The 25,255-nt window shown below is 43.3% G+C and overlaps 1 protein-coding gene across 1 annotated transcript in view; it reads left to right on the top strand.

Moving 5' to 3' along the window:
- Positions 1–25,255, top strand: part of CHM (CHM Rab escort protein) — a 151,959-nt gene that overhangs the window by 41,420 nt on the left and 85,284 nt on the right. Inside the window, exons 4-7 of the mRNA XM_045031223.1 lie at positions 5,594–5,718; positions 18,821–19,205; positions 23,006–23,122; positions 23,713–23,833. Coding sequence (XP_044887158.1) covers positions 5,594–5,718; positions 18,821–19,205; positions 23,006–23,122; positions 23,713–23,833 — 748 coding nt within the window. The remainder of the gene's footprint in view (positions 1–5,593; positions 5,719–18,820; positions 19,206–23,005; positions 23,123–23,712; positions 23,834–25,255) is intronic.

The following is a 25,255-nucleotide window of genomic DNA, read 5'->3' as shown; positions in this document are numbered from 1 at the left end:
AAGTGTCTAGTACTCTTTGGGTATTACATATTTAATAAATATTAAAGCCAGCAAAACCGAACTACCATGCATCTCATTTTTATACATGGACAAAACTGGAACATTTTATTTAAAATAACTCCTAAACAGCAGTGCAAGTAGGGCGGTCTAGTACACCACGCCGTACCAGTAAGATATTTAAAGCTGATACAGTGTACCAGAAAGACAGAAGAGGAGCAGAATGTGGGACCACTGGGTGGCCAAATGCTGGCAACTCCTCTGGTGCGGCTGTACTGCCCTCAGCCCTTCCACGCAGGAGGGTCTCCATCTGTACAGCAGCCCTGCTGGAGGACAGGGCTGAGAGGCGGGGCTGGGGGCGGTACAGCCGTGACAGAGGAGCTGCCGATGTTCTGCTGCTTTCCCTGCTGTGGTTCCTGGGAGCGGGGAAAGAAACAGAACATGGGGCCCCCGGGGAGCCCCACACTGGCAACTCCTCTGGTAGAGCTACCCAGCAGCCCCACGTTCTGCTCCTTTCATTGCCGCAGTTCCGAACTCTCTGGCGCAGTGGGAGGAGGACAGAGCTCCTCCCCACCGCCCCAAGATAAGGGGGGGTGGATCGTGGGAAGGAGATGGGGAGGGCATGGGAGCCCCGGGCTGGGGACAGGGAGGACTCTTGTGGAGGGTCATGTGAGGAGGTCATGTGCCCCCCGTTAGCTGTTTTTCCCCTCTTCCCCCCCCCCCCCCCCCCGGTCCCACCAGTAGGAAATGGAATCCACTTCCACCACTGCTCCTGAATTAAACAACATCTGGTAACCTCAGTATTATAATTGTTAATTCAGGGTTTCTCAAACAGGGGTTGCCGCTTGTGTAGGGAAAGCCCCTGACGGGACGGGCCAGAGCGTTTACCTGCCTCGTCTGCAGGTCTGGCCGATTGCAGCTCCCGCTGGCTGTGGACCACTGCTCTGGGCCAATGGGAGCTGCTGGAAGGGGCAGGTAAACACACCGGCCCGGCCTGCCAGGGTCTTTCCCTACATAAGCAGCGACCCCTGTTTGAGAAACCCTGTGTTAATTATAATACACATTATCAAAAAAGGCATCTTTGAAGTTCATCTTAAAATAAGATAGTACTGTTTTATATGAGTATAAATGAGAACATACAGCCACATAATAGGTATACTTTATTAAATTAGCTTTTATAGACTTCACCCATCATGGATATATTCTGAATTCATTTTATCTGTTTGTAAGAAGTGTTCTGTTTCCGTTTCACTGTCATTACTGGATAAAAATACTAATTTGCACTTCTATGGAACATTCCAAGTGAGGATCTCAAAGCACTTTATGGATACCAATGAATTACGCCTCACATCACTGCAGTGAAGAAAAGTGTTATCAGTATTTTACAGAATATCATAACTATTTTATATGCTTACATAGCTTGAAACTGGACTGTTAATGCTCATTATAAGACTGTTAGTGTGCTCCAATAGGGTCTGCACAGGCCATTTAGTGTGCAACACGTTACCACAGATTACAATTTTACACCCCTCTAATGCGGACAAAACCACCATGTAGACAAGCTGTGGCAGAGCTAAGAATACAATCTGCATATGCTTTTGTGGGATCATGTGGGAACATAGCTCTTTATGCTCATTCTGTATCCTGTGTGTGTATGTGATTTATATATATCTCGTGTGTGTGTATATATGTTGAGATATGTCTGGGCGTGTATATATAGGGGTGTGTGTGTGTGTGTGTTTAAAAAATAAATAAATACAAAAATATAAATAAATATAAATTGCATAATCCCAGTTGTTGGCATAATTTATTTCTGGACAGATTGCCATGGTTTTGGTATACTTATCAGATCCTGCCTCTGAAACTTATCATGTAGCCAAGACAAACCCTTTAATTTGAATGCAGATAATGCATTTTTCTCTAAACAAGGCATATGTAATTCATGACTGTTCACTCAAAGCTTTTTAAAAAGGGCACTTGCTTAGAACAAGCAGGCATTTGAACTATGTTAGCAAATGAATATGCACAGTTACTGCCTTATTGCTTTTAAATTCCTGTTGGGATTATCTACTGAAGTGTTGTGAAGCCAGCTAATCCATAGGAAATAACCTCTCCAGTTTAGTCACACGTGTCTATTTATATTGATTATACTAAAAGGAAACACTTTGTAATAGGGCTGCTCAATATCAGAACTTAAAATTGGAAGTGAGATCACCACTTTCATATATGTCACACAGTTGTCTCTCTGATTCATGGTTTTCTTCCTGAACACTTACTCCTTTTGAACCAAGCAGTTAGCCAAAATTCAGGGCTTGTCTACACTACTGGCCGGATCGTCAGGCAGCGATCGATCCAGCGGGGATTGATTTATCATGTGTAGTATAGATGCTATAAATCGACTGCCATTCACTCTAGCATCGATTCCGGTACTGCACCTCAACGAGAAGCGCTAGGGGAATCGACGGGAGAGCGTTTCCCGTCGACACACCGCAGTAAAGACACCTCGATAAGTAGACCTAAGTACTTCGACTTCAGCTACATTATTCTCGTAATGATAGATTCTCCCCTTCCTACCCCTCCCCCGTGTAGACCAGCCCTCGGGGTCTAGCAGGCTGTTTCCGTTAGTGGGAGAAACTGATGATGAGTCAGGAATTTAAGTACAGTCATCTCTATTTACAAAGATTGTAGAAAGTCCTGTTTCCCTTAACACAGGAGGAGTTAAATGCATGAGTCAGTTTTTCCTCACAGTTCCAAGCCTCTTTCCAGCCAGCGCACTCTCTAAAAATTCTCTTAGGGCTATGCTACATGTCTTTCTCTTGGCTGTTTTAAGTGCTTCCCTTTTGCCTTCTGTTCAAAATTTTATCCTTATGACTTCAAATATCTTAATACATTTGCCTTTTAACAATGTTTGCTATCCACTTTCTTTCACTTGCCCCCTACTTGGCAACCACAGACTAGATACTACTTGTTATAGCTGCAAGAACTTCTGCATGACTACCCCCTTGTGACACCGCATTATGTTCAACAGGCACTGGAAAGTTACACAGGTTAACCAGATTTGTGACTAACTTGAGAGACTATCATTTTTAATTTGTTCTATGCCTTCCGTATTTTTGAAAAAAATTCAGAATTGCACCTTGTGCAGAGCTACAGCATCAAATCCACTGGAAAAATTTGTCCCAAATGCTCAGGGTGCTGTGTAAGAATGCAATTACCATTTACATGCGTTCTCCATCAGGCTTAAGAAATTGAGAACCATAATTCTATATTTTCTGTTCCTTTTACACTTTCAATCCTAGCTGAATCTCATCTGCAACCTCCCCTATTTAGGGGTGAGCATGATTGTTGTTTTATCTAAAACCTTAAATACAAGAAAAGACCCCAAATTCTGTGTTACACTAAGTGCACCCAGTTACAAATGGAGAAAAGTCTGTTGCTCAAGGTCATCCAGGAAGTCCATGGTACAGCTAGGCTGATCTCAACTCCCAGTTTATGCACAAGACCATTTTTGCCCCATTCTCTGTTGTTGTACTGGCCATATCCTCTTGCACAGACAGCGCAGTCTATTTCTCCATTACCTTTCACTTTAACTGTGTGACTGTTCAAATTCTTTGTTTCACAAAGCCATTTGTAAGGTGAGTAAACTCCTAATTATTTTACAAAAGCAAGCTTTACAAAGTGTCTAGAGCAGGTAGGTTCTTTTTAAAATACTGTCCCACAATAATGTCTCTTGGGGGGGGGGGTACTCCTCCTGTAAGAAAAAACCCTACTTCTCCTCCATAGTACATAAGTATGCTACATCAATACATCAGATGACCTCACCCCCAAATAAAGCAGTAGAAACCACAGTGCTCTCTCCAAGAGCTCCACTTTATAAATACATTGACATATACATACAAACTGCACAAAGTAAATGAGTTACCAAGACTTGAAAGGAAATACTAGCACTGTTTCTCATAATGAGATCACCACAACAGCCAGCACAACTGAGGATAACAGCATGCTAAACGATCGGCAGTATATCATGCCTGTTTTACTATTATGCTGGAGACAATTGTGTAGACCAGTGATTTCAACCTTTTTTCAATTGTGGACCCCTAAAAAATTTTGAATGGAGGTGTGGACCCCTTTGGAAATCTTAGACTTAGGCCCCCAAGGTTTGCAGACCACAGGTTGAAAATCATTGGCGTAGACTTGAGTGAGTACTTTGCACTAGAAGGGCCAATAAGGGGTTCTTAGTTTTGTGAAGATGCTTTGACATATCTTAGATCTTTCATAACCTATTAATAGTGATTGGGGGAGTGATGAAAGATGTCACATAGGGCTCAGTTAACAATAAGACACATGTTTTGTACATTTCTTAACCACTTTTGATAGTTGTATGGAAAGATGAGTTTTGTCTCTCTCTGTGATGCTAAAAGAGAACTTGTATGTGCCCAGATTGAAGATCAAGAGGAATCTTGCTTATTCTCTGAGTAGTTTGTGTCTGTTTGCCACATTTGACAAATGTCCTTTGTTTCAGGTGTCTTCCAAAAATAATCTAATGGCTCTTGTACTTAAACAAGCAGGATGTTAGCAAGAGCTAACCTCTTGGGAAAAGACTTGCACTCATTTTCTTTCCAGGGAGAGGGTTCTTCCTAAAATCTCATCATTTGACCTAGGTAAATGTCTAGCCTGACTAGCTAATTCTCAAATCATTTCATTCCTAGGTGTGGTCTCTAATACAAGAGTTCTCAGCCAGAATTGAGGGATCAGACTCTCTTAGGGTATGGCTACATCTGAGTTGGTGGTGCGATTGGTATGCTAGCCTGTGCTGCAGTGCTTGCTTTAATCTAGCTACAGTGGCCAAAAATGGCAGTGAAGATGCAGTAGCACAGGCTTCAGCAAGAGCTAGCATCATGAGTACATACTTAAGGTTCCCATCGTGCCTGTACAGCCCACACTGAAACCTGTGCTCCTGTGTCTTCACGGATATTTTTACTTGTACTAGCTAGATTAAAACTAGTGTGGATATGCCAACCCATTCTGCAATCTTGCCTTGGACTGAGTTACAGTTATGGGAACTAACCTGTCAGATGTAATACTAGTTTCTTTTTTAAATAGCCTATTTGATATTGCTTGCAAGCTAAGTGAATTTTCATTTTAACATACCATGTCAACATCTACCTGACATAAATAGGTCTACAAATTTGAAAAAGAAAATGTACGAATAGTTTCTATTTTTTTATCTTAACTTGCTTGATAAACTTCCAGTAGACAGTCATCAAATACTGAATCAGTCAAAAGATGTATTGTGGTACTTTGAAACCTTGTATTTCACCCCAAATTATAAATAGCAGCTCTCATTTTAAATACTTTTATTAGTGCACACCTGTGCTCCTATCTAAACTGAATTAATATCTAGCTATAGGAAACTACACCTTTAAGCTGTACAGTGGCATAAAAAGGAAATTTTCCTCAAAAACATAACTAGAAAGTTAGAATTGATGGAACTGAAGTTTATTTCAGTTTACAATAGCATCCAGGTTGGTAACGTTTTAAGTTAAATTACAGTAGAGTTCAAAAAATTTCCTATCATCTTGTATTTCTTTGTAAGGAAAAAACTGATGTCAGAGAGGACAGTGAAGACTGGAGAAAATTGATCCTTGAAACAGAAGAAGCTATTTCTCTTAACAAGAAGGATAACACCATTCAGCATGTAGAAGATGTCTGCTATGCTAGGTAAGTATAAATAGTATGGAAGATATATAAACAAAATTCCTTGGTATAGCTTTTTATATTGTGAATGATTAATTACATTGTGATCTCAGCATAAGTGATTTTTTTCTTTCTCTTTCATCTATATCCTTTTGGGTTAACAACAAAAATAAGAATTATAAATTGCTCTCCAAAAGTCCTATACTTAAGTCCCCCGTACTTAACTGAAACTGGCTGATCCTTTACTGGCTTTGCTTCAGATTTGATGTAATAAACATGTTGGGCAATTTAGTGAATAAAAGGCGAATAGTTCATTTCTGATTGGAAACTAGCAATAAGGTGTGTTTAGAGCTGCTCACCATCTTTGAACTACTATATTTATGTATTGTACTTTACCTGAATGAAAAGCTGCAAAGATGCTGTAGAGAATATCTTTGGTTTTAACTAAAATACCTCTTTTCATGGCAGTTGTAAATAGAAGAACATAGGTAAAATGAATGTGTCCAAACAGTACTTCAGTAATATAATTAACATTGATACAAAAATTGCAAGAGTGATAACCAATTTCAGTTCTTAACAATTCAGACAATAAACAAATTTAAGATTAGCATGATATTGTAGATTGAATTGTCATGAATGAAGGGTCCCTTTTAATGTAGGGTAAATTCAGCTAAGCATTCCTGTGGTATATCTACTTTGAATTTGGGAGCCTAATGTAAGTATCAGAAACCAGTCCATATGTACCTTTTAGTACTGGTTCAGCACCGAAAGGTGATAAAATGTTCAACGGGGTATTGTGTAGAATATTCAGAAGTTGAGGTTTGCATACGAGGTTATGATGCAGATAAAATATAAAGGTTCCATTTGTCTTTTAAAATTACTGTGTCTAATCCCAGTTATATAATCACTGCCATAACTTTATCATAATAAATGTTCAAAACTAGTACTGAAGTAGGATTAAAAGTTTTAATCTCTCTCATATATAACTAATTGCTAAAGAGTTTGTGTGCTGAAAAATGGCTCTGACCAACAGCAGACTCAAAAATGGGTTAACTAAAAATGTTTTCAAATATTTCACAATTTGTACAAGAGAGTCTTAATCTGAACTTCCAGATTAGTTCTAGTTTTCTTTTAAGCACCTAACGAAGTCTAGGTCATTTAATAACATAATATTTGCTCTTCTTTCTGCCTCCAAATAGAGTGGGGAGTTGGATAAAAATAGCAAAGAAAAAGTTTGCCTAAACAACTTGAGTTGATTATGGTACTTCTGACAACTTACATGTTCTGTCTGGATTTTGTTGTTGTTTCTTAACTTTATAACGCCTATGAAGTAACCATTAAACATTTATTTTGAAAGAATAAACAGCTGGGTAGCAGTATAATATATACTGTGCAAATTTGAAATGAATGGCCCCAGAACAAAGTGCATCCATCAAAGGAAAAGAATACTGTTTCTGCAACAAGCTGTATTGAAAAAAGGAAAATGGCTGAAAAATAAATAGTGAACACCTGTGCTGAATAAATTAACCAGCTGGTTGGCAATTTTTCATTTGACCTATCTGAAGGGGTGGCTGTTACAAGGCATTAATAAGACACATTCACTTTGAGATATTCCTTTGTTACTACCATTAATTGATGAATGGTGGTAGATAATATTCAAAATTTACACAACAATTTGCCTGCAGATGTATCCTTTTTGTGAATTAGTAGAAAATTGTCTGCCCAAAGGTTTAATTTGAGTGATTTTTCTTTTTTTATAGACACAGTTGTTACATTATTCAGGGATGGTTATTCCTATAGGAAAGATGTCATGAGTTCGGCTTTATATAAAGGGGCTGGACTTTTATTATAAAATGAGTAGACCTGAAAATCATACAAATTGTGATGTTCATTAAGGGGGAATTGAATAGATTTTTAAAATACATCAGTACAGTGAAACTTCCTTATATAGTGGAAGTTTACTTTATCAAACTTCCATTTAGAGTGAGGTAGAATGTTTTGCAAAGTCCAAATTGAACTCGGGTTATAATGAATTTTTGCTTAAAATGAAATAGTTCTGTGACTTCAACTTGAGGCTTCCACAACATCTGTTCCACAACAGAGCAGAACTTCATATGTAAAGTTACAGCTAGGATGAAGTAAGACCTTCATTTTAATGTTCAAATAAATATTTATAGCTTATACATTAAGTTTACACAAACATTATATCCTGTTATACAAATAAATATCTCAACAATATTGAATTGATTTCCAGCAATACAAGTTAGCTGGGATGAATTTTAAAAATATTTTCTAAGGAAAAAAGTCGTCATACTGTATCATTTAAGATATTGTAGATAGACATTTAACACTATATAGAGAAAACAGAATATTTTATAAAAAGTTAATGTAAATCAAAATAAAAATGACACAGCAAAACCATGATCATTTCAGCTTTTTCTTGTGAACACTTACGTGTGAATTATTTTCATTTGACTGTTCTAATATAAGTGTATGTATAAATATTTATGTATATTGTACGTTTATGATGGATTCTGAATATATAATGCTATGGTATAAAAGTTTTATTGACATAGGTTGAGAATAACTGCATTGCTTGTGAGCACTAGAGCTATACGTGACTTTTACAAATGGACCAGAATGAGTGCCTTTCTACCAAACCATACTGGTGTTTATTATGCTCCATTTTATAGAAAAACTATTACAAATTTTGGGGAGTTTCCAATGTGATTAGCTGTTGTTTTTACCACTCAAAATCATGTGACATAATACCATAAGGCACCTTAATACCATACCAACTGTACAGGTATCAGAGAGAAGTAAATAATCATTAGAAATTTCTAAAATTACATTTGTTCAAATTTTATGCAGAGGGAGAGAGATTCCCATCTTTCCAGAACCTCTTTCTAGAACTGACTGTTCCTATGATTATGGGACCATAAACCTGTCTATTGGTCCAGGACTGAATATTCGCTATTATGCTTCAATGTGTAACTTTGGGGAAAATTTCCATGATGGTCTGGGGGCCACGAGGGAAGAATGTTTGTGTAGGAATTTTAAATAAAAATGACAGCTTGAAATCTGCTCAGTTTTTTAGCTTGTTAGTCAAAGGTGTATATAATATACCACAAGGTTCTGCAGTGTGTTACTTAGCCAACCCTACTTTGGGTGGGGGAAGTGGATGTACTATACTTGGAAAAAGTCTAATATTGAAAAGAATGATGTCTACATGGGACCAACAAAAGTAAAGTACAAAACTGTAGTAATTTTAACTGTGTAATATTCAGCATATGATCTGTAAAACTTTTTTCTTTCAGGTTCCACAGCTTCTAGCCCATCTGAAGCAAACTCCATTTTAGAATATAAATTACTAGTAATAAAATTGAATAATATACTCTATATTAAAATGCCAATTTACTCAACTTCCTGTGGACTGGCTTCAACAGGGTTATGTGACAGCTAAAGACCTCTGCATGGTACTTGCTGGTATATCCCTTTTCAGTATGATCTGGCCAGCTACAGCACAGATGGGCGCTAGGAGGGTCTAAAATAAGAAAAAAGAGCATAAGTCAATAAGTGAACACTCACAGATGCTCCCACCCTCCTCTCCTTATGCTTGTTACAAGGTCTGTGTCACTTCCACAAGGGAAAAGTTCTGGTTCCCACTGTGTATAAGGGGCTGCCTCCCCTTCTCCTGCCAGCTAGGGTGACCAGGTATTCGGTTTGCGACTGGAACATGCGGTCGAAAAGGGATCCTGGTGGCCGGGCTGTTGACCATTGGTTGGCAGCACTGCTGTACAGTGGGACTGGCAGGCTCCCTGCTAGCCTCTGCTGTGTGGCTCCTGGGAAGCAGCCAGCATGTCCCCATCAGGCTCCTACATGTAGCAGCAGCCATGGGGCTCTGTGTGCTGCCCCCACCCCAAGCGCCGCCTCTGCAGCTCCCATTGGCCAGGAACCATGGCCAGTGGGAGCTGTGGGGGTGGCACCTGTGGATGGAGCAGCATGCAGAGCCACCTGGCCATGCCTTCATGTAGGAGCCAGAGGGGGGACATGCTCGCTGCTTCTGGGAGCTGCTTGAGGTAAGCACTGCCTGGAGCCTGCACCCTTGTCGTCCTCCCAGGCCCCAACCCCCTGCCCAAGCCCTGATCCCCCTCCCACCCTCTGAATCCCTCGATCCCAGCCCACATCACCCTTCTGCACTCCAAACCCCTCGTTCCCAATCCACCCCGGAGCCTGCACCCCAGCCAGAGCCCTCATCCCTTCCCACATCCCAATGTGAGCCTGCCAGTGAGGGTGGGGAGAGTGAGCCTCAGAAGGAGGGGGGATGGAGTGAGCCAGGGTGGGGCCTCAGACAATGGGTGGGGCCCTCAGAAGTGGGAGGGCAGGGAACAGGGTAAGGGTGTTCGGTTTTGTGCGAGTAGAAAGTTGACAACCCTACTGCCAAGGTGCTCACCACTGCTGCCTTTGCTGCTATGCTGGGGATGATTGTGAGCCAGTGCTTATGGCTTGGGTCTCTGAGGTTCCTTGGCACTCTCAAACCCAGAGGTGGGGAGTCAGGAGAGTTGCGACCACATGTAACCATGCCAGCTCCTCTGCCTGCTGCTTCCTAGCAGTAGCCTTTTCTTCCTAATCCAGAATGGTTTGGGGAAGGGCTTATAAGCCATCTCCTTACGTATGCAGGAGCCTGCACTTCTGTACAACCAATCAGACACAGAACCCTCCTCAAGCCCGTAGGGTGGGGTTTTGCAATCCTGAAAAGGGTCTAGGGTTTTCTTCCAATGCTGACTCTGACAAAGTGCCCCCACCTCTGAGGAAAGAGTTGCATTTTGGTAACTGTGCTGAATACCCCCATACAGTTAAGAGAATTTATATGTGTGTGTGTATATCGATAACCACTGGAATTATAAACTGTACCCTTGCAGGTCACCTTTAAAATCACAGTTCATTAGTTTTCAGCTGAGTTTAAAATGTTTATTCAGTGCCTTAGTGGCTTGTGGTAGAAAGATAAAAAGATAATGCAAAATTGTTGCTGAATTTCTTTCACTTATAATGACACTGATTTGATTCATCTCAGTTGGTAGCATAAACTAAAATTTCAAGTTCAAAAGTATTAGTTGCTGAGGTAGACTTCATTGAAGTCCAAGATAAAAAAGACAGATGAGATTAAATGTGGAGTTCTGCTTTATAAGGGGAATTTTAAAGAATTTTTTCATTATGAAAATGAGGAAGACTGAGCAAAATACTTGCTACTTAGGGTGACCTCCCTTCTCTGACCAGGTAGCCTTTACTGTAGGCATATTATAGATTAATCAGAACTGTACAAAGACATGCCTTCATTATAATATTTTACTTAAGCTTATTTCCTGATGATTAGCTACAACCTAAGTTTAATGGCATTCTGGGTGAATGTTTGTATTTGGTTAACAAGTGAACTATACTGCTTAAAAAAAAAGTTCTTCTTCGAGTGATTGCTCCTATGCATTCCAATTAGGTGTGCGCGCGCCGCGTGCACGTTCGTCTGAAGACTTTTTACCCTAGCAGCACTCGGTGGGTTGGCTGGGCGCCCCCTGGAGTGGCGCCGCTATAGCGCCGAATATATACCCCAGCCGACCCGTCCGGTCCTCAGTTCCTTCTTCCCGCCCATGTCAGTCGTTGGAACTGTGGAGCGCAGCTTAGCTGTCCTCCACTTCCCTAGCTTTTCACTCGTTTTTCCTATAGTTATAGTGTATATAGTTCAGTCTTTGTGTTATAGTTAAATTTTATTGTTTTTTTAGTAATAGTTAGTGTAAATAGTTGAGAGGGGTTGGGGCTTAGCCCTTTTCTCCCTCGCCCGGGGCCGGGCCCATGCCCAGCTCCCCGGGGTTCAAACAGTGCTCGACCTGCCATAGGCCGATGCCCACAGGAGACCCGCACAGATCCTGTCTTAGGTGCCTCGGGGAATCCCATTTGGCGGACAAGTGCCGCATTTGCAAGGCTTTTAAGCCCCGAACAAAGAAGGAGCGGGACATTCGCCTTAGGCAGCTCCTAATGGAAGCGGTGCTCACTCCTCCTGCACCGACTCCGCAGCCGGCAGCGGGAACAAGTTCTGCCTCCGCACCGGGAACCTCTGGCACCGCAAAGACCCCGCACCAGCCGTTGTCTCATCCACGGCACCGGTCACTTTCCCCGCGGGGGAAGAAGCTCAAGACTCCTGCGGCACCCGCGTCTGGGGCGCAGTCTGAGCGCGCACCGAGAGCGGATTGCCCGGCACCTTCATCTGCCGCGGCACCGCCCACGACTGCACCGTCGATTCTGGCCTCTCAGGGGCCGTTGAGTCCGGTGCCTGTTGACTCCCCGGCACCCGCCGCGGTAGAGCTTATTGTGCCCTCTACGCCGGAGACTTTCGCAACGGCGAGAGACCTGATTGCCCTCACGGACCCAGGACTGTCTCAGCCCCTGGCACTGCTGGTGTGGCCCCTCGGTCTCTAGGCAAGCCAGCCATGATGAGGCACCCCTCGCAGGGCACCGTCGAGCGCCGATGCTCCGGGTCGCGCTCCCGTGGACGATCGAGATCCGGCCGCCGATCACGGTCACGGCACCGTTCCCAGTCCCGGTACCGTTACCCAGCAAGGCACCGGTCCTATTCACGGCACCGATCACGGTCCCGCTCTCTGTCCTGGTACTCCCGGCACCGCTCCCGCTCCCGGCAGCGTGTCTCCCGTAGCAGGTCGAGACGCAGGGACTCTAGGCATCGGTCGACCTCCTGGCACCGCGCTGGTAGTAGGTCCCGATCTCCGTCGCGGTACCGCTATGACTCCCGGCACCGCTCTCCGCTGCGACGTACAGCGCAGGGCCGCTCTGCCTACGCAGACCCGCCCTATTCAAGCACGGCTCCGCCAGGGCCGTCCAGGCATGACTCGGCCTCGTCTCACGCCGGCTCTGCCTATTATTGGGACTCAGACAATAATAGCAGGGGTTCCCAGAGACATCACGCCTCAGATCACGCACCGCAGCAGTGGCCCTTCTGGACGCCCTGGGCGTACCATCAGGCCCAAGGCGAGCCCACAGTACCACCTCACCCGGTGGCTGCAGAGCATCGCATGCCAGAGGCGATGATTAGCAGGCTTCCAGTGACCGATACTGAAGACGTTTCGGCGCCGGTTCTGGAGGCCCAAGCCTCTCCGACTCCAGATGTTGCCCAGGACCAGGAGCCACTTCAGGAGCCACTTGTTCCGGGCCTTTCCTCTTCCTCTTCCCCGGATGAGGCAGTGGCTGGCACATCTGCATCTGGTCCACCTCCGATCGACCTTCGTTCGCTTCAGGACCTCCTCCGGCGTGTTGCACAAAATATCAACTTTCCCGCCGAGGAAGTCCCAGAGGCAGAGGACCCGGTCGTTGATATTTTGACAGCGGAGGCCCCCACTCGTGTGGCGCTCCCCTTTATTCGCACAATCCAGGCCAGAGCAGACACCATCTGGCAATCCCCGGCGTCTATCCAACCGACAGCCAGAGGAGTTGAGCGCAAATACATGGTGCCCTCCCAGGGCTACGAGTACTTGTATGTGCACCCCCCTCCCTCCTCATTGGTCGTGCAATTGGTTAATGCCAGGGAGCGCCATGGACAGCAGGCCCACGCACCGAAATCTAGGGAGGCCAGACGTATGGACCTCTTGGGCCACAAGGTCTATTCTGCAGGGGGCCTCCAACTGCGAGTAGTGAACCAGCAGGCCCTGCTAAGCAGGTACAATTATAACACCTGGCAGTCAGTGAACAAGTTCTCTGAGCTCCTGCCTCAGGACTCCAGACAAGAGTTTTCAGCATTGTTGGAGGAAGGCAAAAAGGTGGCCCGTACCTCGCTCTAGGCCTCGCTGGACGCTGCAGACTCGGCTGCTCGTACGGTCGCATCCGGTATAGCGATGCGACGTATTTCGTGGCTTCAGGCGTCGGGCCTGCCACCTGAGCTCCAGTATACGCTTCAGGACCTACCATTCGATAGCAAGGGCCTATTTTCTGAAAAGACGGATTCCAGGCTTCAAAGTCTGAAAGACAATTGGGTGATTATGCGGTCCCTCGGGATGCATACCCCCCAGACTCAAAGGCGGCCCTTCCGCCCTCAGCATCCTTACCCCCCACCAAGACTGAGGCAGGACTTTGCGAGGCGTCGAAGTCGCTATACGCGCAGACGACAGTCCGGACCTCAAGGGGGCAACAACAATTCCGGCTCCGCTAAACCACCCGCGGGCCCAAAACCAAACTTTTGAGGGTGCGCCCGAGAGCAGCGTACCGATGACCTCCGAGGACCCATTTTTGTTTTACAACCGTCTTTCCTTTTTCCTCCCTGCGTGGTCCCGCATCACTTCCGATCGTTGGGTCCTTCGCACGGTGGAACTGGGATACCACCTTCAGTTTCTTTCAACCCCACCCTCCCACCCCCCTTCCTCATCCCTCTTCAGGGACCCCTCTCACGAGCAACTCCTCTTGCAGGAGGTACGCCAGCTCCGCACCATCGGAGCTATAGAGGAGGTACCAGAGGGCTCAAGAGGCAAGGGGTTTTATTCCCGTTACTTTCTAATCCCCAAGGCAAAAGGGGGTCTCCGACCTATCCTGGACCTGCGAGGCCTGAACAAGTACCTGGAAAAAGTTCAAGTTTCGCATGGTATCCCTGGGGACCATCATCTCTTCCCTGGATCCCGGAGATTGGTACGCGGCTCTCGACATGAAAGACGCATATTTCCATATTTCTATATACCCACCGCACAGACGGTATTTGCGGTTTGTGGTGGGCCGCCAGCACTTTCAGTTTACAGTCCTCCCCTTCGGCCTCTCCACGGCCCCGCGGGTGTTTACAAAGTGCATGGCAGTAATCGCAGCCTTCCGCCGCCGAATTCATGTCTTCCCATACCTCGACGATTGGCTAATTCTAGGAACCTCAGCCGCGCAAGTGACCACGGCAGTGGACATCATCAAGGACATGTTCGCCCGTCTAGGACTCTTGCTCAACGTAGGGAAATCCACCCTAGTACCTACGCAGAGAATAGAGTTCATCGGGGCATTGCTAGACTCCACTCTCGCAACAGCCAGTCTGCCCTTGCCTCGCTTTCACTCGATTGTCTCTCTCATTCAGACGCTACAGGACTTTCCGACAACCTCGGCGCGCTCTTGCCTCCGCCTCCTCGGCCACCTGGCAGCATGCACGTTCGTGACAAAGCACGCCAGGCTGCGCATGAGGCCCCTTCAAACTTGGCTCGCCTCGACGTACCATCCAGGCAGAGACGCCATAGACATGATACTCACCATTCCACCAAGTGTCCTCATCTCCCTCAATTGGTGGAGGTCGCAGTCCCTGGTGTGCTCGGGCCTCCCATTCCATCCGCCGCAACCCTCGGTGTCCTTAACAACGGATGCGTCGTCCCTGGGTTGGGGCGCACATCTGGGGCGACTTCGTACTCAAGCCCTTTGGTCTCCCCAGGAGTTGGCGCTGCACATAAACGTTCGGGAGTTGAGGGCAGTCCGCCTGGCATGTCAGGCGTTCCAGGCTCAGCTACAGGGTCGTTGTGTCTCGGTCTTCACGGACAACACAACGGCCATGTATTATATCAACAAGCAAGGGGGAACGCGATCCTCCCCCCTCTGTCGGGAGGCGATTCTGCTTTGGGACTTTTGCATAGCCCACTCAATAGACCCGGTAGCATCCTTTCTCCCTGGAGTCCAGAACACCTTGGCGGACCAATTGAGCAGATCCTTCCTCACTCACGAGTGGTCCATCCGCCCGGACGTCCTCTATTCGGTCTTCCAAAAGTGGGGGTTTCCCCTCATAGACCTTTTCGCCTCCCGTCAGAACCGGAAGTGCCAGCAGTTCTGCTCCCTGCAGGGTCGCTCCCCGGGCTCCCTCTCGGATACGTTCCTGCTTCCGTGGAACGATCGCCTCCTTTATGCCTTCCCTCCGTTCCCACTCGTCCACCGAGTCCTCCTCAAGCTCCGCAGAGACAGGGCTCGGCTGATCCTAATTGCTCCAGCGTGGCCGAGGCAACATTGGTACACGCAGTTGCTCGACCTCTCAGTGGCAGATCCGATACCCTTGCCGCTCTATCCAGACCTCATATCCCAGGACTTCGGCAGACTTCACCACCCGGACCTACAGTCCCTCCATCTGACAGCATGGCTGCTCTCTGGCTAAACGAGTCGGAGTTGCGCTGTTCGGACGCTGTACAGCAGGTCCTATTGGGGAGTAGAAAGCCTTCTACGCGAACAACATATCTCGCCAAGTGGAAGCGCTTCTCTTGTTGGTGCGCTCAGCGGGGTTTCCTCCCGGATCAGGTGCCCATTCCCATTATCCTGGACTACTTATGGTCCCTTAAGGAGCAGAACCTGTCGGTCTCGTCCATTAAAGTGCATATTGCTGCCATTTCCGCCTTCCATCCCGGAGACGCAGGCTCTACGGTCTTCTCTCACCATATGGTGTCCAGATTTCGTAGGGGCTTGGAACGTCTGTATCCTCAGGTCAGGAGACCTGCCCCTACTTGGGACTTGAACCTGGTGCTAGCTCGGCTTACGCGTCATCCCTTTGAGCCTTTGGCCACATGCTCGTTGCTGTACCTCTCCTGGAAGACGGCCTTCCTTGTCGCCATTACATCGGCCAGGCGAGTTTCAGAGCTTCACGCATTCACTGCAGATCCTCCGTACACGGTCTTCCATAAGGACATGGTACAGCTCCGTCCGCACCCAGCCTTTCTCCCGAAAGTGGTGTCTGCATTCCACGTCAATCAGGACGTTTTCCTCCCTGTTTTCTTCCCGAAACCACACTCGTTGCGTCAGGAGCAGCAACTGCACACCTTGGATGTCCGCAGGGCTCTCGCATTTTATATTGAGAGAACTAAGCCCTTCCAACGGTCTCCTCAGCTCTTTGTGGCTGTCGCTGACTGCATGAAGGGTATGCCCGTCTCCTCCCAACGAATTGCTTCTTGGGTGACGTCTTGTATCCGGGCATGCTATGACTTGGCGCAGGTTCCCGCCGGACATCTGACTGCCCATTCCACTCGGGCTCAAGCCTCCTCGGCTGCCTTCCTGGCCCATGTCCCCATTCAAGAAATCTGTAGGGCCGCTACCTGGTCTTCCATCCATACCTTTGCGGCGCATTACGCCTTGGTTCAACAATCTAGAGACGATGCTGCCTTTGGCTCAGCGGTCTTACACTCCGCGACGTCTCACTCCGACCCCACGGCCTAGGTAAGGCTTGGGAATCACCTAATTGGAATGCATAGGAGCAATCACTCGAAGAAGAAAAGACGGTTACTCACCGTTGTAACTGTTGTTCTTCGAGATGTTGCTCCTATCCATTCCAGACCCGCCCTCCTTCCCCACTGTCGGAGTAGCCGGCAAGAAGGAACTGAGGAGCGGACGGGTCGGCTGGGGTATATATTCAGCGCTATAGCGGCGCCACTCCAGGGGGCGCCCAGCCGACCCACCGACTGCTGCTAGGGTAAAAAGTCTTCCGACGAACGTGCACGCGGCGTGCGCACACCTAATTGGAATGGATAGGAGCAACGCATCTCGAAGAACAACAGTTACAACGGTGAGTAACCGTCTTTTTTTGATACTTGAGGAGACTGGCCATTTCCCATGTTCCTATCACCTGAGTGGCTAATTTCCAGGGTTTTGTTAAGGAGATGTTGAGGAAGAAGAATCTATGGCTGCTGGGAGGCAGGGACAGGTTGGGAGTCTGCTTGCAGTGAGTCCTACTTAGTCATGCTTCTTCTCTGCCAGGAACCTTTCTGTTGCTGCTCACTGGTGTTCTTAGTGGGTCTCTCCTATTTTGTTTCTAGGTCCCACCTTATCCTCAACCCATACAGGAGTAGTGAGCAGAATGAGCTTGCAGCAGGAGTCAGGGGCATGGTGGGTTAGTCCTAATGTTAGCAGTAGCCAACAGCTGAAAGCAGGGAGGCTGGGAGAATGAGGCTCTATGCCTACTCCCAGGTGGTAGCCCTTCAGAAGATCAAAGCACATGCTAACAGGGAGAAAACTCATGTGGAGGTGGGGATGAGCCACTTTTTGTAGGAAGTATGGGGGCCCGAGGTATGCATGGTACTGATACGAAGCAAGAGTAGAACTTTTCATGGGCGTTTCCTAGGTTTACAGACTACACATATCCTGAAAATTGCATGGTTATATAGGTCACACATGGTTATTAAAGGGTTAATACATTATTAATAGATGTTATAAACATGTTACATACACAAGTAGTATGTATTATAGATGGTTAAGCACATCAAAAACAGTAATGGATTATTATAAATCGTGATTATTATAAGGTATTTATTGGATTCCATAAGAATCTGAAAATTGATTAACTATTTATTCATTAATCCTTTATATTAAAGTCTCATTTCTAAATTATTTATAAAATGACTGAATTGTACATACTTAAGCCCTGAATACTGAAATCTGAACCAGATGTGTCTTCAGTGAGACTCCACACTGGAATAAGGGCTGGTTTACATAGATCAGATTGCAGAATTAAGCCCAAAAAATATACTGAAAGCTCTTATATGCCAAAACTTCAGTTCACAATTTTGTATTTCACCTGCAGAATTGATACTCATAGTCATCATAATCTTACTCAAATCAAGTATGCCTTATTCTGAGAGTAGTCCCTTTGTCTTAAATTACTTTGATTTTCAAATATCTTCAGTGACTTAATGATTTAGGCTTTCCAACAGGTTTTTGTATCCATATAAAAACATTTCAAATTACCTTTTAGTATCTGTTTATTTTTAATATCACACTCCTTATTCTATTTTGGGAACTAACATCTGCTGCATTGTTTATCACATTGAGAGTTTTAAGAGTTCTGTTAATTTTCCTGGTCTCTCTTGGTTTTTTATGCAAAATAAGAAATACAGATGTGGAGTCTGCAAGTCTACTATTTGATATATTAAAGTAACCCACATGAGTAATAGTTTTATAATCAGAGAACCAGAGTAGTTCAGCTGATCCAAATAAGACACCTGATTTGGACCAGTCAGATGAATCTAACAGCTTTCATGAAAGGGCTGCTGACATTTTCCATTCCTTGCACTAACTAATCATGTTGCTGGAAATAAGTTCAGTTTTAAGACTATTTTAACGACTCTTTTTGTGTTTTAATCAGTCAGGATTTAGCTGAAGATGTTAAAGAAGCTGGTGCATTACCAAAGCTGCCTGCCTTTGGAGTTTCTGATACTAGTGAGGCTGCTCAGGAGTCTGAAAAAGAGTGCCTGCCTGTGGAAAGCCAGTCATTAGGGACCGAGAGCTGTGAAACATCTCCAGAAAGTGTTACGTGTAATGATCTGGAGAGTACGACAGAAAGGAAGGATGCAGAAATGACCTCTGAGAGAGAGCACCTCTGTGATGCAACTTTTGACCAGTCTGCCTTGGAAACAGGAAAAACAGAAAATGTATCAACTGCAGAAGCTGCTGCCTTGGAACCAAAGAAAATTACTTACGCGGAAATTGTTAAAGAAGGCAGGCGATTTAATATTGATTTAGTTTCCAAGGTAGGAACTAATTGACTTTCTTCATAAAAATACATTTACTTCATTAAAAAAAATTGAATATACTTTGTGGACATTTAAGGGTTTAACAAGGTGATAACATCACTGGGGGAAAGAATTTGTACTCTAAAGTGGTGTCCATTTATACTTTCTTTTAAAATGTCAGCAACACATCACAATGTGTGGTCTTGAAGGCCTGGGTGTTTTAAATTAAGGAAACCAAAAAATATTAGCTCAGAAGTAAAGCTGTAAAAGCATATTTCCTTGCAATTGAGAGCTTAAGTCAGAGATCTAAAACTATTTTCTGACTGCAATATTTAAGATAAAAAGGAACAAAGCTATATTTAGCAACAGAAGTTCATCTAAATGAGAACTTCAGGAATTTTCAAGATGCAGAGTATTTTTCATATCCATCATATGGAGTTATTTTAAGCACACTTTCCTGAACCCAAGAAATTGCTCCTTTGAAGCCGTCATGGTTCTTCATTAAGTATTTGTTAAAGAATTTTTAGTTTTCATGTCATTGACACAGTGGATTGTAATAACTTGCCTATTGGAAAATATCAGAGGCAATTAGTCCTTAATATAACAGTTAAGCTGATTGAAGCAGTGTGTTCATCATTGTTCTGAATTCCTGCTCTTGTGTTTTTAATTAGAACACAGTTACTTCTCAAAACTAGGTTCTTTGCTGTTTGGCTACTTCACAGTATATGTACAGTATACATAAAATTATAGAAAAATGTTTGCTTTTATGTTGACTTCAGTGAGCTTTGGATCACATCCATAGTGTATGTAGCAGATGTTTCCTAATTCAGAAACTGAATTTTATTATTCAATATCGGGAGCTGGAAAATAAACAGTTTCTTCAATAACATATTAAAAGCTTAGAATTAAAATTACAAAAAAACATTTTTTGCTAGATTCTCAGCACTTCAAATGCAGATTTCCCCATTATGTGCTGTCACAATGATATTTAAGGTTCTATGATTAACAATTTACAGTAACTAAAATAGAGAATATTGTTTTATAGAACATATTGGTCTAGGCATTGTGATATGTGACATAAAATATTGGCAAATATATTGCAGATAATGCTAATTCCACAAAATTCCAGAGCTCGTAATTGACAGGCAGTGGGCACACCAGAGCACCCAACTGTCTCAATTGGATCTCTAGGGGGACATACACAGGCAAGGGAGAAACACCTGAACAGATAACGTCTCAAGAATGATCTAAAGCTAGGATACAGTGTAGGACAAATGAAGGTAGAATGGAAGGAGCAGAACAAAGGTAGAAGAAATGGTCTGGCAGAGGGAGACATAAGGGATAAGGGCAAAAAAAGGCTACAGTAAATCACAGCTGTTCACATTTGGCATTGAGACTCTTTAAGACTGTCCCAGGCTGCCCAAGGTAGTGTTTCAGTAGACCTTTTATCTTGAAAAGGAATCATTAAAACTCACTCCAAAGGCGTGGCTCTTCAGAATTTTGAAATCTGAGATGGCAGCCAGGATTTTGCATCTCCTATGGAACTTGACAAATTTCTGCACTCAGGGCCACAAAACTTTTAGAATGATAGCACTGTATATGTAATTTTCTCCAGTGGGGCATTACTTTTAAATTCGGTAATCCATCTTGTACTAGTGGTTACATTCATGTCCTCCCAACAGTGTGCAATAAATTTCTAGGTTATACAAAGAGTAAAACAAAGCAGGTTATAAGGTTTTATGGCTAAATATGGCTAGCTTCATTCAGCAATTGAATGACCTAAAAGCAGGGACTAAGCTTTTGAAAAGCTTCAAGGAATTTTTTAATTTGAGGGACATGCATTTTGGGGAATATGACACAATTATATTTAACTCATAGAGGAGAGACATAAATAACAATTGTTTACTCAAGAAAAGCCAAGTTATGTTTGGAAATAGATGGTTAAATAAAGTTTTAGGGAAGCATGATGCGTGATACAGAGAATGCAGAGAAGAAGAGAGGATGACTTGACCCAGGTAAGGGGAATTGAGGTAATTCTGGTGAACAGCCAGGGCTCCTGTATGGCTTTTTTGAACTTTAAGGCCTGGCCACTTTCCTTGCCATAACTTTGACTTAGAAAAGTTGTTCATTATCCATTCACATATCTCATGATTACACTTTCTCAAGACCTATGAGATCTCATGACCACAATAAAAAATTACTGATCTGTCACCCTTTCTGGGGAATCGTGTGAAAAGTTATTTTGTTCTGTCAAAGCTTTGAAGCTGCCTCAAAAGTAAATCCTGTTAACATAACTTTAATTTGCCATATTTTAACAAGTTTAATGTCTACATTACTATGGGCCTATATGTCCTACATATAAATGAAAATTCACCCTTACACTAATTGACTCAATATCACCAAAAGGATTAAGAATGAAAAATTCTCATGGCTCTTTGATTAATAATTCCTGATATAAGGGGAAAATAATTATCTACATAAAGGAAGATAACTGTGGCTGTCCATAAGTTTTGATCTTCAGAAGAGGGCAAAAGGAAAGAAACTTGAACTTGTTTTCATCATCAACTTTAATTTAGGCATCTATGGTATTTTAACAGCTTGAAAACACAAGTAAATCGGGACAAATTTGTGGTCAACATCAAATGAGATCATAGCCTCTTCTATAGAAAGCAGCAATGCAGTACTAAATTGCTAATTATTTGTATTACATTAGTAGAGGTCCTAATAGAGAGAGGGCCCCATCGTGCTAGGTGCTATATAGACATCTAAAACATGGTCTAGAGAAGAGGTTCCCAAACTTGGTTTGCGGCTTATTCAGGATAAGCCCTTGGTGGGCCATGAGATGCTTTGTTTACCTAAGCATGGCAAACCACAGCCACTGGGAGCTGCGAGCAGCTGTACCTACGGAGGCTCAGGTAAACCAAGCGTCTCGCGGTCCACCAGGGGCTTACCCTGAACAAGTCATGAACCAAGTTTGGGAACCCCTGGTCTAGAGACAGAGTTAAATTTAAGATGACACCCAAGTCACGGGTCTGAGTGCTGTGGAGCACGTTTTTGATCATGGTAGTAGGAGAGAAGGGAGAGGTTAAAGGGAAAAAAAATGAGGTGCTCACGTTCGGCTACGTTGATTTTTGCGCTGCTCACTGGCTATTCATGAGGTATTAAAAAGGTGAGCCTGAAATGCAGGGCTTGACAGAAGAAGATGGACTTGGAGCCAGAAAAGGGGTTGATTTTGTTAACAACCAGTATAAAGATAACTCTGTAAGTGGATAAGATCTCCCAGTGAGAGGTTGTGAAGGGAGAAAAAGAGGTGGCCTTGGACAGAGCCTGGTATATCTTTCAAATCCCAAGTGACTAGAGCAGAAGACCATTTCTATAGCCATTCTGATGATGTAGTAAGGCAAACAAAATGCAAAGGAATGTCCAGAACTTTTACTGAAATCATACAGTAGTGTTATCTGGTAGCCAGCTGTCCCTGTGCAGTACAGATGAGAGCTTCCCTCTTCCCCATGCACTGAACACGATATGTTGATTTCGCCAAACCAATAAAACCATATCACGGTTGGGTAGGAATGTACTTTCTTATGGGATGCCATCCTTCAGCTACTTTTGTGTCTCTCATCCCTCCCACTGACAAAATGTTGTCTTATTCTGGAGTCTTTGTATTTCTTCATAGTCTCCTATTTCACAGTACTTACTTATAGGCAATTATGGGAAAGAGGCTATAAATCTGATATGACTGAGGTAACTGTTTCATTTTGATATAAGTGCTTGGTTTTTCTTTATCCTCAGGTATTTTATTTTCTTGATTTCTACAGCTGCTCTATTCCCGGGGACTGTTAATTGACCTCCTAACTAAGTCTAATGTTAGCCGATACGCGGAGTTCAAAAATGTCACCAGGATTCTTGCATTTCAAGAAGGAAGAGTGGAACAGGTACTGTAGAAGAATGCACTATATAAGTTGAATCAATTCTTTCTTAAATATAAATGAGTTGAAATTGATATTCATGTGATGTTTTGCAGCTGTTTGTTAGTATTTTTCCTGGAAAATGTCTCTATTTGCGCTCTGGTGTGATAAGCAGGTACTTCTGTTGTCTCACTTCATAAATTAAATGTTAGGGTATTGTTCCACTGAAAGAAGCATGTGAAACTGATAAGATTACTGCCTTTGTAGTCAAACTACTATTGACTCAGCAGTTAAATCTCAGAAAAAAGCCAATTTTAAGTTTTCAGATTACAGAGCTAGATTTGATCTGTCCTGGTTAGGAGGGAAATGCCATTGGCCTAATAATGGCAACAGGCGTTATTTGGCAAAGTTAAGAAAAGTTGTTCATATTTAACTATCTCTGCAGTTAGCAAAGATGCTATTGAAGCTGATAGGTAATAAAGAAAAACAAAGAAAGTATCGGGATATTCTGGTTATTGGGAATAAATGAATTTTAAAATGCTCATCAGGTAATCAGTTTAACAAATAATCTCTTTCCTTTCTTCCCTTTGAAAAACTAGTAAAATATTATTTTCCAGGTACCTTGTTCCAGAGCAGATGTCTTCAACAGCAAAAAGCTCACTATGGTGGAAAAGAGAATGCTAATGAAATTTTTGACATTTTGTTTGGACTATGAACAACATCCCGATGAATACCAAGGTAGTGCGTTTCACTGAAAAGTTACACAGCTATGTGTTCATTCAGTTATCTGTAGTTTTGATAGTGCTCCTGTGTTTTCACTTTCATACTTTTATGGATTCAGTTTCAAAGTATGTTTTGACCTTTTCACGTCAATATTAAATTCTGCTCATCAAACTCCCACTCCTTTATTTTTCTCAGTTTCACTTATTTTTTCCCCGTTTTTCCATAGAATATTGCTGCTGGTTTGCAAAATGTTATAAAGTAACTTTTAACTGAGGTATTTGCTAACATATGATACGATATACATGAATTTCTTTCTCTTTTGGATAATGCATACATCTTATTTTCGATCATTTGAATTGGATTTTGGATTTTGTGACTATCTGGAAGCTACTGAAGGTGTGAAAGGATGTAGTATATGCTCTCCAATCCTGGAATGAGAGAGTAGTTTGCTTGAGGCATTCTGTGCCCTCTAAAGTTTAGGGGCTGAGTTAGAAAATATGTGGAAAATAAAATGGCAACAGTGAAGAGAGGAAGTTAAGACATTACAAAGATTTCAGAGACTGTAGAATCCAGGTGCCTTAATAGATGACAGAAAATGTAAAATGGCTTTGTTTTTGAGCAAAAGAAGTATTTGAGTATGTTAGTCACACTGGAATGTGTTTAAGGGAGGGTAAGTGAATTTGGAGTTGCTTTGGCTGAATATGACCATTGGATTGGATGGCAGAAATGATAGCAGGCAAGACGCCAAGCACGTGCCAGAAAAAAGAGAAGTGGTCAATATAGATAATGAAATGATAAAACTAGCAGAGGGAAGTATGTGACGGACTAGTGATGAACTCTGAGAGATCCTGAAGGTAAAAACTCATTAGGCCAAAGTGCTTTATAGATTACAGGCAATTTCAGGTTTGCTGCTGGTGGAAGAAATAGAGGTGCTCAGAGAGAGAATATAAGGTGGTATTTAGAAAATTTATTAGGTACCAAAAAGGAGACACCACATCAATTTTAGATGCAATTCATTGATTCATATACTGGCATGACATTAGATTTATTTTACTTCCAGAAATGGTTACACAGACTTTGTTACCAGATTTTAAAGCCACCCTTGAAATAATTGGATATATTTTTAGTTAAACTTAACTAATTGAAATTTTTGAGAAGTTTAAAGCTCCTCCTCTTGAGACTATTATATTCATTTGGGAGGACAGCTTTCTAATGGGGAGTGCATGGCAGTGCATTTTTTTAAAAGCTTTTTCTCTAAAATGTAATATTATATAGGAAACCTAAAATACAGAAAGGCCGAGGTACCTTTTTTTATAAAGACAATACAATAAAAGAAAATTAAGTGTATTTTATGATTTGTTGCATGGCTATACATAGGTAGTAAAATATATTTGTAATAAAACAGTGGCTGAAGCTCAAATAAAAAATATACTTTTG

This window comes from Mauremys mutica, chromosome 9 (assembly GCF_020497125.1).
Source record: "Mauremys mutica isolate MM-2020 ecotype Southern chromosome 9, ASM2049712v1, whole genome shotgun sequence".
NCBI classification, from domain to species: domain Eukaryota; kingdom Metazoa; phylum Chordata; order Testudines; family Geoemydidae; genus Mauremys; species Mauremys mutica.
This window is presented reverse-complemented; position numbering and strand designations above follow the sequence as displayed.